Here is a 15,648-nt window from a genome sequence, read left to right on the forward strand (position 1 = left end):
GGGCTGTATCAAACTCTTGGGATAGTTCTTTTCCACCGTTTCTCGTCCTCCACTTGCTTCAGCTTTATTTTGTCCTGGAATAGGAAAGAATTTAATAAGTAGAAGAGAGCACCAAATGCAGCTCTGAATTGCAGTTAGCAAGGTGCCTGTGGTCTGAATCTGCCTCGCTCAGATACTGTAGGTAATGAAGTCACATGGCTTCTTTATGCGCAGGTCCAAGATGCTGTGATTTCTTTTTAACCCAAAGCTGCCAGATCGCAGGTCTGTCAGCTGTGCTCCTGCAGACTGCAGCCATTTCTCCCACCTTTAGTATAAAGATACCCAAGTATTTAGAGGCTCTTCGTGGATATCTAGGACAATGCTACAGTTTTCCTTTCTCTCTAAATAGCAGGGTCAATTAAATTTGCGTGGGAAGGGGGATCTGGGAAGGATAAGAAAAGAGGTGGGCTGTCTGCTCCTGGTGAAAGCTGAATTAATGTTTGGGAGTGTTTGCAAAAGGGAGGGGGAGCCTGGGGGTAATAGCAGAGAGCTTGTTCATGATCTCAGTGCAAACTGGATGAGGAGTGGATATGCAGTAGGTAGATCTTCGGCTGAGACAAGCCAAAGGAGTAGACTTTGCCAAGAAGCAATACTATGAGATCAGCACTCGGCATTCCTCATGGGCGTGTGGCTTCGCAGCAACATTGCAGGGACAAGCCCACCAGCAGATAATAGGAGCCTAATTTTAGATTCGCAGACTCCCAAATGGGGTTGGGCGTTTTTATTAATGAATAGCATAGTCACTTAAGAATCCAGGTTCAGCAGATAGTTTTGGCAAGGAAAGGACGGAGGGTTGTAAAAACTGGAAGTTGCCCTTGATTTTCTCCTCTGAAACAAGGGCTTATCCCACAGCTTATATGAAAAACTTGAGAGAGTGAAAAAAGCAAAGAAACATTTGTGATAAACATGTAATCAGGTGCTGAATTAACCTGGGTTCTACTAATCTCAAAACAGTGGGTCCATTTTGAGGGGTTTTGCTTTCTTTTGTGTGCTTGTTTACAAAGTAGAAAGAAATAATTGTCTTGGCAGAATCTGAAAGAACCAGTTTTTTTCCCTGACTTTTAGTTTGTGGTTGTTTTTGATTCAACTACAGCACTAAACAGTCAGTGCTCTGCAAATTCCTATTCTTAGAGCATCTCCGAGGTTGTACATCCAGGAGTTTCTCCTTACTGCTTTACTGTGGTCATTTGAAGGAGGGGCCCAGCTGCCATCAGAACCAAGAACTAACTCTTGCTTCTGAGACAGGCGGTAAGACGTTCTCTCTGCTGTATCTTGGGGGAATGACAGATATCTCTGCCAACTGAAATTTGTCAAGAGCCCTTATGTTATACTCTCACTTGACAAAAATACCAAGGTTCACCCAAGCAGCCTCAGCTGCTCTGAGTTCTGTAGACTCCAGAAGGCCTGTCCCACCTGAGTGGCTCTGGGCACTTTTACTAAGGTCTCCTCCACCACTTTCCTCCCAGACCTGGAAGGATGCATCTGTCATGGCCAATCTGAAGACTTACCGGTGAGGAGAACACACCCATTTGATTTTTCCTGTCCTTGATGCTGAAGGTACATGGCGTGGGGAGAAATCACAACTCTGGTATATATGCCACAGCCTCCCCATCCTCCAGGCTCTGTGGCTGTGACACTTGTGATGCTCTCCCTTCCGCATAACATCAAAGTTTTTTGTATCAGAACTGCTATTCTGCTTTTCCCCTTTTTCATTTCTTCCAGGGGCTTGTTGTCTTCAAATAGTGACCGAAGGGGAAGGCACTTCTGAGAACCATGATGTCCCTGGGTGTCAGTAAAGGTAATTCCTTTCCCCATCCCAAGCTGTTGGGGATCTGTCCACTGTCATGGCTTTCCTTTGCCTTCTTTGCTCGGTTGTATCTGCTGTAATGTCTCTGCTCAACTCCCCCAGTGCAGTGTGTCCAAGGGTAGAGGACACCTCTTCCTTGTCTGGGACCTGCTCCAACCTGCAGCTCCAAAATTACGTGCATTTGGCTATAATTTCAGTATCCGTGAAGGTATAGAGAGCTGGAGAGCTTATAGCCTGGCTGAGGTTTTGAGATGAGCAAAAGACTGATAAACTCCCATATTATTCCCTTTCCAAGACCCTCCTTAAAATTCTCTGTCTTTGAAATGTCTACTGAAAATACAGCAGCAATTAGCAGTCAGTGCAGCAGCTGACCAGGATGGCTTCCCTGTATCTCTGCCTACCCACACCCTCTTGTTGTCTGTTCTAGAGATAAAAACCAAAAGTCTGTGGGCTGGAGACCACCCTTGTGCAGTGTGCAATATCCATACAGTAATAAGAAGACTGCCTTTATTATTAATAAACTCCTAATAATGTCTTATTATCAAAGGGGTGTGAAAAAAACCATACTGGGGCTACAAGCTGCTCTGAGTTGTCCCAGGAACATGCCCAAGCTGTAGAATTCTGTGGAAGACTGACATTTAATTTTTAAGCAACAGATGCTCACAGGATCTTTAGATGGGAATAGATGGGGTGATGCTTCCAAATCTGTAGGTAACCTGAAACAATAACATGGAGAAGAGTGGAAATGCCTTATTCACTTCCATTAGGCAATAGATTTAACTTTCAGCTTCAGCGCTAAGAAAAGCAGCCCTTCCCTTTCCGGGTGCTCCCCATGAAGAGTGTTACTGCTGGTCCCTAAACCACACCCTGACGTAGATGTGGCCCTGCATAACTGTGCCTTTTAACTGCTACTGCTAATTCCACGTGAGAAAGGACATTCTCTTCATTGCTATAGCTGTGTTTTCCTTAGAGATGATCCAATGTGACCGGTTCTTTAAAAAAAAAAAATCCTACCCCCACTACATAACATATACTTGAAGCACGTGCCCGTGTGTCAGAGGTTAATCAATTTACTGCATGTCAGCTGCTCAGTGATAACTATTTCTGGGAAGCCTTCTAGCCCATCATAAGCATAAGATATGGAGACTTAGCTGACCCTCCTTTCCTGGTAGCTAAATTGAATTATTTCATGTTTGCCACAGGCTAAGAGTGTGCAGGCAGGCAGTTTCCTTGGCTTGGATGATAAGAAGTTGTAAAGCTGCAATAACTTGTTGGTGTCTCTAAATCCCTGAGCTGTATTGGTCCAAGTGTGACGAGGAGAGCAGGCTTGATGTTTTCAGCCTTTACCAGTCATTTCCAAAATGGCAAAAGATGGAATATAGTCAGAAATACATAGAGAAGGAGATTTCCTTATCTGGTCTTCATCTTACAATTTCCCCATGGGAAAACAGCTATTTCCCTCAGAAGAAAATGCTGGATGGGGAATTTCCCAGTTAAAATGCCTTTTTTTTTTTTTTTTTTTAATAATATCCAGCTGCAATCAGTTTGGTCCAGCAGGACTTTGGCACTCAAGGATGACTGAAGCCCTTCACATCAGTCACCTGCACACTTCCTTCCCTTGTGAGAGACTGTTTCCCCTTTCCCCAGCCTCCCATCTCCTTCCCTGCCTGCTCCCAATATTTTTGGCTTTAATACTCCTCCCCATTAACCTGTGCTTTTTTCACCCAATCTTTTTCCCACTGGGAGGACTTAGCAACTCCTAATCCATGACCTTCTGCGATTTCCTACATTTTAATCTTGTATTTTAATTGCCATTGCTGACTTTCTCAACCAGAGAATGTAGTTGTGGTTCACTGCCTGAACAGAGACAAGGAGCAGAATGAGGATGGTGTCAGAGTTGCTGTTGGACAGCAGAAGAGAGACCGTACAGGATAGGACACTTCCAGATTTGGGCCAGAACCACGCCATTAGGGAGACATGGTTTGAGAGTACGTTTTTGAAACTGAACTTTGTAATGGGAATGTGGAAATGAGGAACCAAAGGACGTGTCTCCTCCAACTCTGACAGGCCACCAGAGAAAGCTGACGGCTGGGTGTTTGCATTTTATGGCTTACCTCTAACCCCCAACTCTTGGCTCAGCTTCATGCTCCAGACGTATCATCCTCTCCCACAAACCAAAAAAGCCTTATGCTAGAGCTGATGTGATGGGAAATGCCAGAGGAAACTCACTGCTTTGTAAATATGTGATTAGACCACCCACTGAATGTCTTTGGTCTTCCTGAGAGAAAATAACTCATTAATGTTAAACAGTCCTCTGAAAGGAGAGAAAAAACTGTATGAATCTGCGTAGAGGAGGTGATGCATCAGGGTAAGTTGATCCTGAAGTTTGGATGACAGCTTGTTGCCATCTTTCGTCAGAAGTGGCAAAAGACTCATTCAGTGTTTGAATCTCTGACTGAAAGGAGACCCGTGCTCGCTGCTCTCTGAGATTTACCTCAGCTCACCTGCTGACACTGAGAATTCTCACCTTTTCTCAGCAACCCTTCTCTTCTCTCCTTCCTTTCCCTCTGCCTCTCCTAGGACGTGTCATTCCACCCACGGATGAAGACCGCAGGAGGATCATTAAGCAGATGAAGGTTCGCACCACCCTGAAAGGAGATAAGAGCTGGATCCACCACCATAACTCGGACTCTGAGGATGAGAAGAAGAGCAGCCCGCTGTAAGTGTGGCCACTGAGGAACACTCCTCTTCTCCCTTCTCTTTCCCTCATCAATGTCCCATGAGTACTGTGTTCTCCAGCCTGCTTAAGAAGCACATGTGGTGCTAGCATGTTTTGGGTCCCCATGATACCAGGAAATGACACTGCCAAAGGGAAGGAGGGCTCCTGTTTATTTTTGATAAATGCAGGCTGGGGAGAAGCTCTGATGAATGGCCTTTCCTGGGAGCTGGGAATCCAGCAGCACAGGCACATTTGAAGTCTCAGGAGAACTCCAAAGTTTTTTGAAGCCAGATTGTGTTTCACCATCTCCGGAGTGACAAACCAAGGGGCAGACCTTGATGGGAGGGAGTTTAAGTGATAAAACAGCCAGGTCTCCATCTCCCCCTGCAGCTTGCAGGGCTGTGTCACACAGCCACCCTTGTACCAGGGAACACCACAACCTGCACTAGCTTCTCTTCAATTAGAAATAAAACCAAGCCCAAACTGGCCTTCTCTTAGCAACTCTCTCTGAAAACATCATTGCCATGTTCAGCAAGGCAGCTCAGCAAGATCAGAAGTTAATTATGTCATCGTGTTTTCTCTTTACTCAGGTCTGGACGGGCCGCTGGGGGATCCCCAGCCTCAACACCTATTGCTCCCCAGAGTGACAGGTAATTTTGGGGACCCATCCTGTTGCTTCCCTTCTGTGTTATCTCGTGGGGTTGGTGCATGCTTTCACTGGTTCTTCACAAATGTGTGCTCTTTCTTCACCTCCTCATACCCACTCACTGCTGCGATTGTGTTGAAAAATAGAGTCCTTGAGGAGAGCCTGTATTGTTCAGTATAATGTCTTACACACTGTCACCTTGTAGAGAGCATGGCTTGTCTCCTGCAAAGTCCAGATGGATGAATGGATGGATTGATGTCTTTAATGCAGATGAATGAATGCCTTCAAGCGCATGGTCCCACAAGATTACTGGTGCACATCAGCTCCTGTGCTGGTGCAATAACTGTATGCTCTAAGCATGGAAGCTCCTCAGAGCAAGCGAAGCCCTGTGTGGGAGCTGAATTTGCTTCAGGGCCAGAGCACAAGGACTCTTGAGGAACCCAGGAGCTTGTAGGACTGGTGTGCTAAAATATAAAACTGTTGGAAAGGGCTTAGTCATACGTGAGAGCTCTTTGCTAGCTGCAAAGGGCATTGCCCTCTCCCATGAGCAGTTTCCTGCTTCCTCTCCCTTTTTCTGTGCCAGCTCTTGTCACTTCTTGTTGCAATTAGACAGGATGGTTTCCCTGCCGTGCCCTACCTCTTTCTGCCTCCCTCTGCAGCATAGTGCTTTATCAGGCACAGGAGAAGTAAAAACAGGGACGTTTGTGACACTGGAAATGTGGTATCTGAAGGGGCATCTTCACACAAATGTGTGAGGGCCTGAAGTTGACAGAAGGTGAGTGATAGGGAGTCCAGGACACTCAGGATCTGTTTATGCTTCAAAGTGAGGACAGGCACTCATACGCCAAGCTGGACAACTTCTCAGCTTCCCTGCAGCTCTCATTCAAAGCTCAGTGCTCAGGGAACAGCTAGGCAATGGGGCTGAGATGGGCTACACCCTGCTAGTGCCTGTTCTGAGGACACGGCAGAAACAAGAGCTTGGGGCTCTGCTCAGCACTCGTCCTCCACCTCATCCCATCTGGAGAGCTCCAGAGCCAGGCTAAGCCTGCAGTGAGTTTGCATTTCTGTGTCTGTGAAGGCAACTGGATAAATTTGAGCTTGGCAGCCACCTCAAGCACATAGTGATGGGCAGTGTAAACCTGCCTTCCTGCTAAGCTCTGACCTGATGGCTGACCCTGCTTGGAGCAGGAGGTTAGACCAGGGACCTGCTGAGCTTTCTTACTGAATTATCTTGTGATCCTAAGGGCACCTGGAGAGACAGGAAAAGAGGGGGTGGTATCTGGGCAGGGGTGAAGGGAGCCTGTCTGAGCTCATTTGATGGGAACCAGGTCCTTGAGGCCCATCCTGGTCCCCATCTTGCTCTGAGGAAGATGTCTCCAAGACAGCTTGAAGCAGGTTCCAGGGATGCTTCCTTCTGCCCTGGTGCAAGGGCCCAGATCCCCACCTGATGATATCCCTTTCCTTTCCCTCCAGGGGAGCTATGCTGCACTCCCTTCCCGAGAATAGACCCTCGGAGAAGTTAGTGTGAAGATGATGTTTTCCTGTGATGAAACAACCAGGATCTCTACTATATCTAATTTCCCCTGGTCTGTGCCACTTAATTTTGAGCCAGAAAACACTGTCAGCATGGCTAATTTTAATTGGCTAACTCTAAAATTTTTAATAAATAAATTAAATAAATCTTTTCTTATAAAAATCTTTTTTGATGATTATTCATTTTTAAAGAATCCTTCCAAGGTTAATTTTGGTGCAGCAGCTGAGGTATCACTCAAGACCCACTTGGCTAGATTTTTGGCTTGACAGCCACTTGCTGCCGCTGTTTTTTTTTTTCCTGTGTTTCTTAATTCACTAATGTCTGTTCTTTGCGCAGGTCTTCTGCCTCCAAGCCTCAATCTGGTTACCTCATCAGGTTGGTATAGAGTGGCATATATTTGGGCTGTAGGGGAAGGAGAACTAGATCAGGAGCAACAAGCATGAAATATATTACTATCTCTTGGGTTCTCCTATTAGTTAGGAAGATTACAATGCTCAGGGAGTACCTTGGCGAAGAGATAGTCCTGAGTATGTTGTTTAACAGGTAGTTTGGTGATGTTAACAGAAAATCGGATCTCCTCTGTATGATACAATGATCACACATGGAAGGGTTATCGTGCTATGAAAATGTTCCACCATCCTTGTGATCAGCACAGCACCAGTGATGGGGCTGATATGCTTCAGCTTCCTCTGACACGTGGGCTGTTGCCCACGGAGACTCTGATGCCACCGTAATCCTAAACAGGTTGGCAAGCCCTGTGATACTATACCCAAGCCTGTGTGCAAGCTGATTTTACCGTGTTGTCTGAGGCCAGGGCGTAGGAAGATGGGACTTTTCTCAGGATGACTCTCCCAAGGAAGCACCTTCTAATTCTCGGTGTCCTGAGCCAGCACCTTCCTCCTGACAGGACACACAGACACTGTTAGGCCAAAGAGTGGCTGCAAGTCTCTTCATTTTAGTTCCAAACTCTGTCCTGCAAAAAATTTAACATGTCTTTTTTTCTCCCCAGAGGGGTGTTCACAAGAACCATCGATAAGAGCTCTTCCGTGCCAGATTCTTCATCTTCTAATGAAGCACAAAAACGGTATGCGTGTGTCTTCCTCTTCTTCATGAAAATGAGCTTTTAAATCTTGTACGTACTTCTAGTCATCCTTTTACTTTGGCCAGTGCTTGTGGGCTTCCACTGAGCTCCACTAACTCCCTACTAGATGCTGGAAGACGTGGCTGTTCATTTAACAGCTCCACTCAGCAGACACGGGAAAAAGACAAGGCATCGAATGCCATATGTTCCTCACCAGAGCATGGGATGGCAGTTGGCTGTGAAAGTACTCACAGGTTTGGGTTTAATTTGGCAAATAGTTTTGAGTGGGGGACAAATCACAAGAAATCCTTGCAAAGCTGTAACACTTCATTTTGATGTTTTTAATGTGGTTTGGTTTTGGGTTTTTTTTTTTGTTTGTTTTTTTTTTTTTGAAACCTGTTTTGTGAGAGGCACTTATGTTTAACTCTAGTAAGATCTAAGCATGGCTCTGACCTAAGCAGATGCTGCTTTGCACCTCAAGTGAAACCTTTTGAAACTCCATTTTTCCTCCTGTTTTGATTCATCTGGGGAGGAGGATGATGCCACAAAGTGTTGTCTTCCTTCTCACTGGCTGATCCTGGGATGGAGTAGCACTGTCCCACAGAAGGGTATGCCCATACTGGCTCTGACAACTCAAGTGGCCCTGGGGGGAAGCAAAGCGGACCTCAAATCCTAGTCCAAGGCTAGGAAAAGAAGGCCAATGCTGCCCTTCAATTAAATAGCATTTTGTGAATTCAGAGAGTAGATCTTTAGGATCACCCTGTTTTCCCCCATCATGTGGAGCATGAGCTCACCTGGGGAAGAGGGTGGCGAAGGGTGAGAGCTCAGGAGGGTCATGTTAACAGATGTGATTTGTGCCGTCTGCAGCACTGCCGCGAAGGGACGCAGCCTGTGCCGTTCCTCCTCTGGCTACAGGATGACCACTGAGGATTACAAGAAACTGTGAGTGTGCAAAGGGGAGCAGCAGTTTCTGTCCGTGCATAGGCTCAGCAGCACCCGAGCCTCAGTGATGAAGCCACGTGCACACGGATGCCTGGCCAGGCATGGCTTCCTCAGCTGAGCGCTGCAGAGCTTTCACTAAAAACTGAAGCAGTTCCTGGTGCTACCTCCAGGCCTGTGTGGGCCGTAAGGCATTCCTTGAACTGGTAATGGCCTTTGTATGGAGTGAATTTTATCACTTGGTAGTAATCAAGGCAGAAACTGGAGGATGCAGCCTGAGGACTTGGTTTGCAGCATTGCTGGCCTTTGTGAAACCAGGAGAAAGGAGGGGCCTTGTGGCAGAACAGCACTGCTGACATTTCCTACACAGCTTTTCATGTCAAAGGCTGTGGCTCTAATCTGAAATGCAGCTGAGCGTTTATTATGAACCAGCCTCTAGGCTTAACCCCTATACTAAGAAAACAAAATCCTATGGGGACTTGCGTGCCCCAATGCGCATGAAAAATACAAGTGTTTTCCACACTTGTGTGCGACACTTCTAGGGTCTGAACCCATTTCCACATGCCCTGCCCTTGGATTTACCTTGGGTTTTGCTTGTGCTGCCTCTGCAACAGTCTACAGAGGCAGTTCCCTTACCCTGGCTCTCCCCTTCCTTTTCTATTTCAGAGCTCCGTATAATGTTAAGCAAAAATCAGTGGATTTGGGTGAGGATGATGTGCCTTTTAGTCCAGATGAACATAAAAAGAGGTATGCCCTCCAGGTAACCACCTTTTTCTTGCAGGGGCAGTGACAAGTGGACTTACTTCAGTTTAACTGTTCATTACTGGGAGGGTCAGTTCGATGATGATTACAGCTGAGCCATTAGGGCTGATTGCAATAAAATACTAATAAGCAGATATTTCTACACAGAGCGCATCTATGCCCACAGGCGACTGCGCTCCCAACAAAATATAATTAAAAGCCTGACATGATTCAACCTGACAGCATACCCCAATTAATTTGGCAGCTGGAAATGGGTTGTGGAATCCATCAGCTGCGTAGTGCCTATGTGAAAAGATAGAGACGTACGAATAGCCTGGCAGTAAAGGGAGGAGCCCACCTCCCACAGCCTACGTGTGCGCCTTTTGAGTCTGGACCACTTGGGGACTTGCATCTAAGTCCAGATCCAGACTGGTCTCTCATTTTCATACCAGGAGTAGAATGTGTTTTGTCTGTATGGTAGATCTGCATCTGATGCAGCCAGCATCCTTGTTGCTTTCAGATGAGTTTCTGAAGATACTTTTCCTCAGATACAAGACTTTTACAAATGAAAACTTGGTAATTTGCCCACTGGGGACGAGCCAATAAAAGTCCTTTCAGAGATCTGCACTTCTCCCTTGGTACATCTGGTGGCACTGATGTCTGTATAGACACGTGCAGTCCGTGAAGCATGTCAGCCACAAAGCCTGTGTCCCATTTTTTTGTCCCACAGTATGCAATATTGCAACAGTCCAGGTCTTGAAAAGGGGAACTCCCTCTGCCCTCCTGGAAGAGGAAACTTTTTTGGGTTTGGGTTTTTTGTTTTGTTTTTTTTTTTTTTCCTGATGCTTTACATCTCTGTGAAAGTGCTGTGGCTCAGCATGAGTGATACTAAAGAAAAAGATAAGACATTGTTACTCCTCTTAGCTCTGGCTGGATTTCTGCTCCCCAGAGCATGGGAGCTCTGCCAGGGTTAGCACAAGCCTCCACCGGCTCGTTCACCTATTGCCTCTTCAAGGCTACAGCCAGCAGCCACTAACAGCATGAGCAGAATGTGACCCCTTCCCTCCCCTCCAGGACAGAGGCGGCCAACAGTGTCCTGAGACGCACTGCCAGCAGGGAACGTGCTTATGTCCTCTCGGCAGCCAAGAAAAGCAACGGGTGAGTCTTCAGTGTGCAAGTGTGGGGCAGGAGACAGGGAAGAGGCTGTTGAAGGCGGTCTCACAGGGATGGTGGCCTGACCCAAGACACTCTGAAGGTGATGGGTACTTTTCCAATGAGTGGAGAAGACATAGCTGCCGTCTCTCTAGAAGCACCAAGGATATCTGCAGGTTTCTGCAGAATTGGGGAAATCCTCCAAGAGTCTTGGGAAGTCTTCCTTACTGAGAGGGATGAAATTTCAGGAAGAGAAAACCCATGATAGTCCCTAATTCCCTGAGGCCCACAACCAAGACTTCAATTTTCGGATTCAGTTCTTAATACTGCTCTCTCCAGTTTTGTTGCATGCAAAGGGAAAATCAGAACAAATGTAAACTGCATCCAATATGGATCAGCTTTTTGCGACAGAGTTTGCCTTTACATTGTGTTTGAACAATAGCTAGGTTTACAAGATCCTGATCTTAGTTGCAGCTTCACAATAGTTCTGTGGGGAAAAAGAACCTAACAGTAATGTGTGGATGTGTAACAGGAATGTGAAGGATGTGTGGGAGCTACTGGTGTTCAAGGCTCTGTTGTCCATCTCTTTCCTGGGAGGGAAAAAAAAGCAGATTTCCAAGATCTCTGAACTCCCAGGAGCCACGATAGCAACTTTTTTGCAGCTCGCTTTCACTATAAATCCTTTTCCTCTTGACATAACTGAGGGTGACACAATGAGGCACCAGGAGGTTGCTAGTGCGGGAGGAAGCAGGGAGGGGATGCGCCAGCAGCGCTCAACTGTGCCCAGAATGAGACAAGTGCTTGGATAGGATTTGTAAGGACGTTAAGGGTGTTTGCACTGGCTGCTAGTTCCTCCGGTGCACTGAGTATCGTGTGGTACGGAGGGAGGCAGGTTTGTATGCAGGAAGAAAAACAGCCATCAGGAAGGTATAAAATTAAAAAGGCCCTTTGGGGAAGCCTCTTTACTTCACATGTTATAACTATCTGCTCTTCCTATTTTTATTTCCTCTGCTCTGTAATTTGCACAGGTTTTAACACACCGGCTCACTGTCAGCTCTGCCCAAATGGTGTTACGTGACCCCTTAATGCCTTGCACCATATGGGTCAATTATGGGTCAGAGACTCTGCGGGAGCTGCCCCTGCCCAAGGTGTGTCTTTACCTCCAAACTTCTAACTGTTGTGTTTATGCTTCCTTTACAGCAGCCCAACACAAGAATTTCCACCCTTGTTTGCCAAGAGGTAGGTCACTGACCCTCTGGAAGTACTGCTGGGGTTGTGCATCTGTGTACTGTACCAGGGCTGCTGTTAAATGCTGGGATAGGAGATCTTCAAGTGTTTCAAAGCAGCAGAGGGACGCTTCCCTTAAAAAGGATGCTCTGGGTTGAATCACGCTGGCTTTTGAGAGCCCACAGTGTTGTAAACACCGAGAATACAGTACTGATGATGCTTTGGGCTATGGGCAACCTGAAACAAGGAGAGACTCGTTCACTGCCTTTCTTCTTCCAGGGAAGGCTGGCTCCAACCAACAGGGTGAATGCTCTTCAGGCATTTAACTTCTAAAGCAGTCGGTGCAATAGGGAAGTGATGCCTAGGGCGCTCTCTGGAATTTAAGCCTTCAGCTGATACTATTTGTAAAGTGACTGTGACAGCAAAATGCCACTGATTTGGGCTGAAGATCTCACTTGGTTCAGCCAGTTGAGATGCTCACCAGTAGCAGAGCACAGGGAGCATGAGGAGCAGGAAAAATCTGCCTCAAGGGGAAACATAGCTTAAGGGAAAACAAGAATAAGCTGCCTGGATTAGCTAGCAGTGGGGAATAGGAAACAGTGTGATATTTGTCTCTCTTTTTGCCTTTTGAAAGAATTGAGATAGAAGAAGAAGAAGGGCAGCAGAGGAGGAGTCCAACAGTGTCTGGTTCATGCAGGTTTACACCAGATGACAACAGGTATTTACCTCACCCTGGAGTAGTGTGTTGACTGTCTTTGATTTTAGGGCACACTGATTTGCCATCTTTGCAGATAACTGTGTTTATCTGCAAGGTAGCAGCTATGTGAACACAACTAGAGATGGAGGCTTTTCAAAAGAGACTTCTCAGAAAATCCTGATTGCCCCTTTCTTGCAAAAAGGGAAACATCCAAAGCGAAAAATGACATCAGCTAACTTGGTGAAACAAACGGGCAGGCTTGGGGACAGGGCCAGAGTGTCATAAAGTACCCAGTTGACAGCCCTGGGGGGTGACAAACTGCATTTAACTACAGGCCAACTCTAATGTGAGTTGTACGGTGTAAACCTGCCACTGAGCCCCTCTCCTGATCACACTCCGCAGCCCAGTCAGTCCTGTCTTCACAAGGCACTCGTATACCACAGGAATGAGCCTGGCGGTACTTCTGGAAAGACAAGTCACAGGAGGAGTCAGAGCAGCCATCAGATAGTAATGATTTTTCTTTTACTAGTAAACTTGGCTGCGTGAACTGACCCCATCACCTAGACATGAAATACTCAATATCTCATTATTTCCAGTCCCCTGAGCCAGCTCTCTGCTTTTGTTAGACCTTAGATTTAATTATTCTACCGTGATGGCAACAGATAGGTGTGACCGGAGAGGTTTGAGGGGTTCATTATCTTTAAATTGATCTTTGCTTTGATGGGAAATGTTAGCCTCGTTTCAAGTCCCCAGCCCCTTTCACAGGCTACTGTGAAGCCCAAGTATACGCAGAGCTGTACGGAGTCGTGACAGACAAGCTGGAGCGTTCTTGCCGTGGTATGTGAGACCTGGGGACAGGCTGTCTCTGGTGTAAAGGGGCAGCAGTGACACCCTCCCTTAGTCCACACTGGTCAGGAACAACTGGCATGTGGTGTGGGGCCGAGTGAGATCTGTCTGCAGAAATGGAAATGTTTGCCCTAGGAGGGAGAATCCTTCTCTGTTTTTGAGCAGATTCATTTAATTTGGGATTCAGCTCTCTATTTTGCTCTGAGGGGTGGCTTGATGCCAGGCAGCAGTATTATTAGCTTCTCTGCCACCCTGGTCCTTAGTGGGCCCAGCGGGGAGTCCAATAAATGGGCCTTTCAGCCCGAAATGCTTTATTTTCAGCATGAAGGAGCTGCCTCACGAATTTTGGTAGCAATTTTGTGCCATTGTGGTGCAGGTTTGAGGCAGGACTGGGAAGCAGTTACCCTCCTTTCCTCACATATTACACACATGCATATAGTGAAAGCAATTTTGTGAATGCACTGAGCTTTAATCTATACATTTGGGGAAGCTGGTTTTTAATGCAAACTCAAACATTGGGGATAGAAACAGCTCCAGCTGTGTTAAATAGGAAAAGCCAGTTTCTAAAGACTGAGTATTTCAGCAGAAAGGCAGATATTAGTGACATCAGTGCAACAGTGCATAGGGACAACTGCGTGTGTGAGTCCTTGCACAGCAGGGTTTGGCGTCACTGCCCAGGAAGCAGACACAAGAGCTGTGGGCCAGAAAGCAGGATGTGTCCCCCCACAGGAGAAGGCACCTAAAAAAAAAAAATCTTCTGTCTTTAATGCTTTCTTACTTGGGTTTTTTTTTGCCAGTACTAATGGGCTAAGAAAAACCACCGCTGGGCCTTCCTGGAATGAGCCAAAGACAACAGCAGTGTCTCCCTCCAGGTAAGTGTTATAGCACAACCAGGATGTCTTGGACATGTTTTGCAGCTGTATCAGCCCACGTGTAGCTGTAGGTCAGACTTCTGTGGGCACTGCTCTGGGAGGTGAGATGAAGCAAATTTGTCAGCCTTGTACATGGGAGACTTTTCTTAGATGCAGGCAGTTGTTTTAAAAAAAGGTTTTATGTCTGAAATACATGTTATGTCCTGCAAGGATCTGATAACATCATGACAGAAGTGCTCAAACCCTGAAAGGAAAAAAACCCAAACATGCTGAACTCTTTCTCGCCAAATATATGTAGGGGAATAATTTTCAGTTGCTTTCAACTTTGTCTGATTGATTGAGTTCATGACTATAGTATAAAAAAAATGTTGAAATGGTTTTCCACAGCACTGCAAACAGCACTTTGGTTACTGACCTTGTTCTGTTATTTTTGTTCTTTGTGTATCATTGGCAGAAGGTAGATATTCCTGGCAATATCAGTGTTTTTAATTTAAAAATTGCTTCTGATAAGGCGACTTTGTAAGTGAAGGTATTGAAAACACTGATGTTCGTTTTCCATTTTATTTATTCACAGAAAGGAACACTTCAATGCAGGAAAATTGTGGCCAGCTGCAGTGGGGAGCTGGTTTGTTCAGGAATGACAGCTTTTTTCTTTGCCTTCTCTTGCAGCCCTGAAACAGGCAGTAAGAGCCAAACCACCACATCCTTGAGTGAAACTTCAGAGAGAATCTCCACTTCTACTGAAATCAGGTAGGTCTCTTGGCCCGGCATCATCCTAAAGCTCCACTAAGGATAGCAAGGGGCATGCTGCACTGGAGAGTTTGGCTCTGCTTGGTGGTAATTTCCCAGATACGCATGATTGTTCTGGACACAGTGCAGTCATGGAACAATAAATACTATAGCATAGGGAATCTAAGAAAGGAGCACTTTACAAAAGCATTAGCAATCTGGGAGGAAATACACCCAGATGGAAGCTGTGGGCTTCCCACAGCTTGAACATTACCCGGTTCTTTATGATGAGAATATAAGCCCAAAAACTGCAGACTTTTCTATCTCCCAAACTGATCAGGCTTTCGTTTTAATCCAATCCCTGCACTGTACGTAGTGCACTTCCAACAAGCACCTTGCCATACAGTTCCTGTGCCTCACATTGTGTCCCCCCATCTCCCTACCTAATCGTTCTTGCTGTTTTGCTTGCAGAAATGGTGAAAACAGACAGGCCCCTAATGGGAAATCCTCATCTGAAGCTGTGTCACAGCATGGGGACGGGTAAGAAGTTGAGAAAGGCTGATCTGTGCTGCTGAACATAAGGCGTAACCCTGCTTTTTGCTCAGAAATAGTATATATA

The 15,648-nt window shown here is 46.2% G+C and overlaps 1 protein-coding gene across 1 annotated transcript in view; it reads left to right on the plus strand.

The window, feature by feature from the left end:
- The first annotated feature begins 1,774 nt into the window (after positions 1–1,774).
- ZNF185 (zinc finger protein 185 with LIM domain) overlaps positions 1,775–15,648 on the plus strand; it is a 36,172-nt gene continuing 22,298 nt past the window's right edge. The window contains exons 1-13 of the mRNA XM_050901795.1: positions 1,775–1,837; positions 4,427–4,565; positions 5,156–5,215; positions 7,082–7,120; positions 7,755–7,829; positions 8,694–8,768; positions 9,432–9,512; positions 10,581–10,664; positions 11,859–11,897; positions 12,520–12,603; positions 14,226–14,300; positions 14,970–15,050; positions 15,501–15,569. Coding sequence (XP_050757752.1) covers positions 1,813–1,837; positions 4,427–4,565; positions 5,156–5,215; positions 7,082–7,120; positions 7,755–7,829; positions 8,694–8,768; positions 9,432–9,512; positions 10,581–10,664; positions 11,859–11,897; positions 12,520–12,603; positions 14,226–14,300; positions 14,970–15,050; positions 15,501–15,569 — 926 coding nt within the window. The 5' untranslated portion in view covers positions 1,775–1,812. The remainder of the gene's footprint in view (positions 1,838–4,426; positions 4,566–5,155; positions 5,216–7,081; positions 7,121–7,754; positions 7,830–8,693; positions 8,769–9,431; positions 9,513–10,580; positions 10,665–11,858; positions 11,898–12,519; positions 12,604–14,225; positions 14,301–14,969; positions 15,051–15,500; positions 15,570–15,648) is intronic.

This window comes from Gymnogyps californianus, chromosome 9, assembly GCF_018139145.2.
Source record: "Gymnogyps californianus isolate 813 chromosome 9, ASM1813914v2, whole genome shotgun sequence".
Taxonomy (NCBI): Eukaryota; Metazoa; Chordata; class Aves; order Accipitriformes; family Cathartidae; genus Gymnogyps; species Gymnogyps californianus.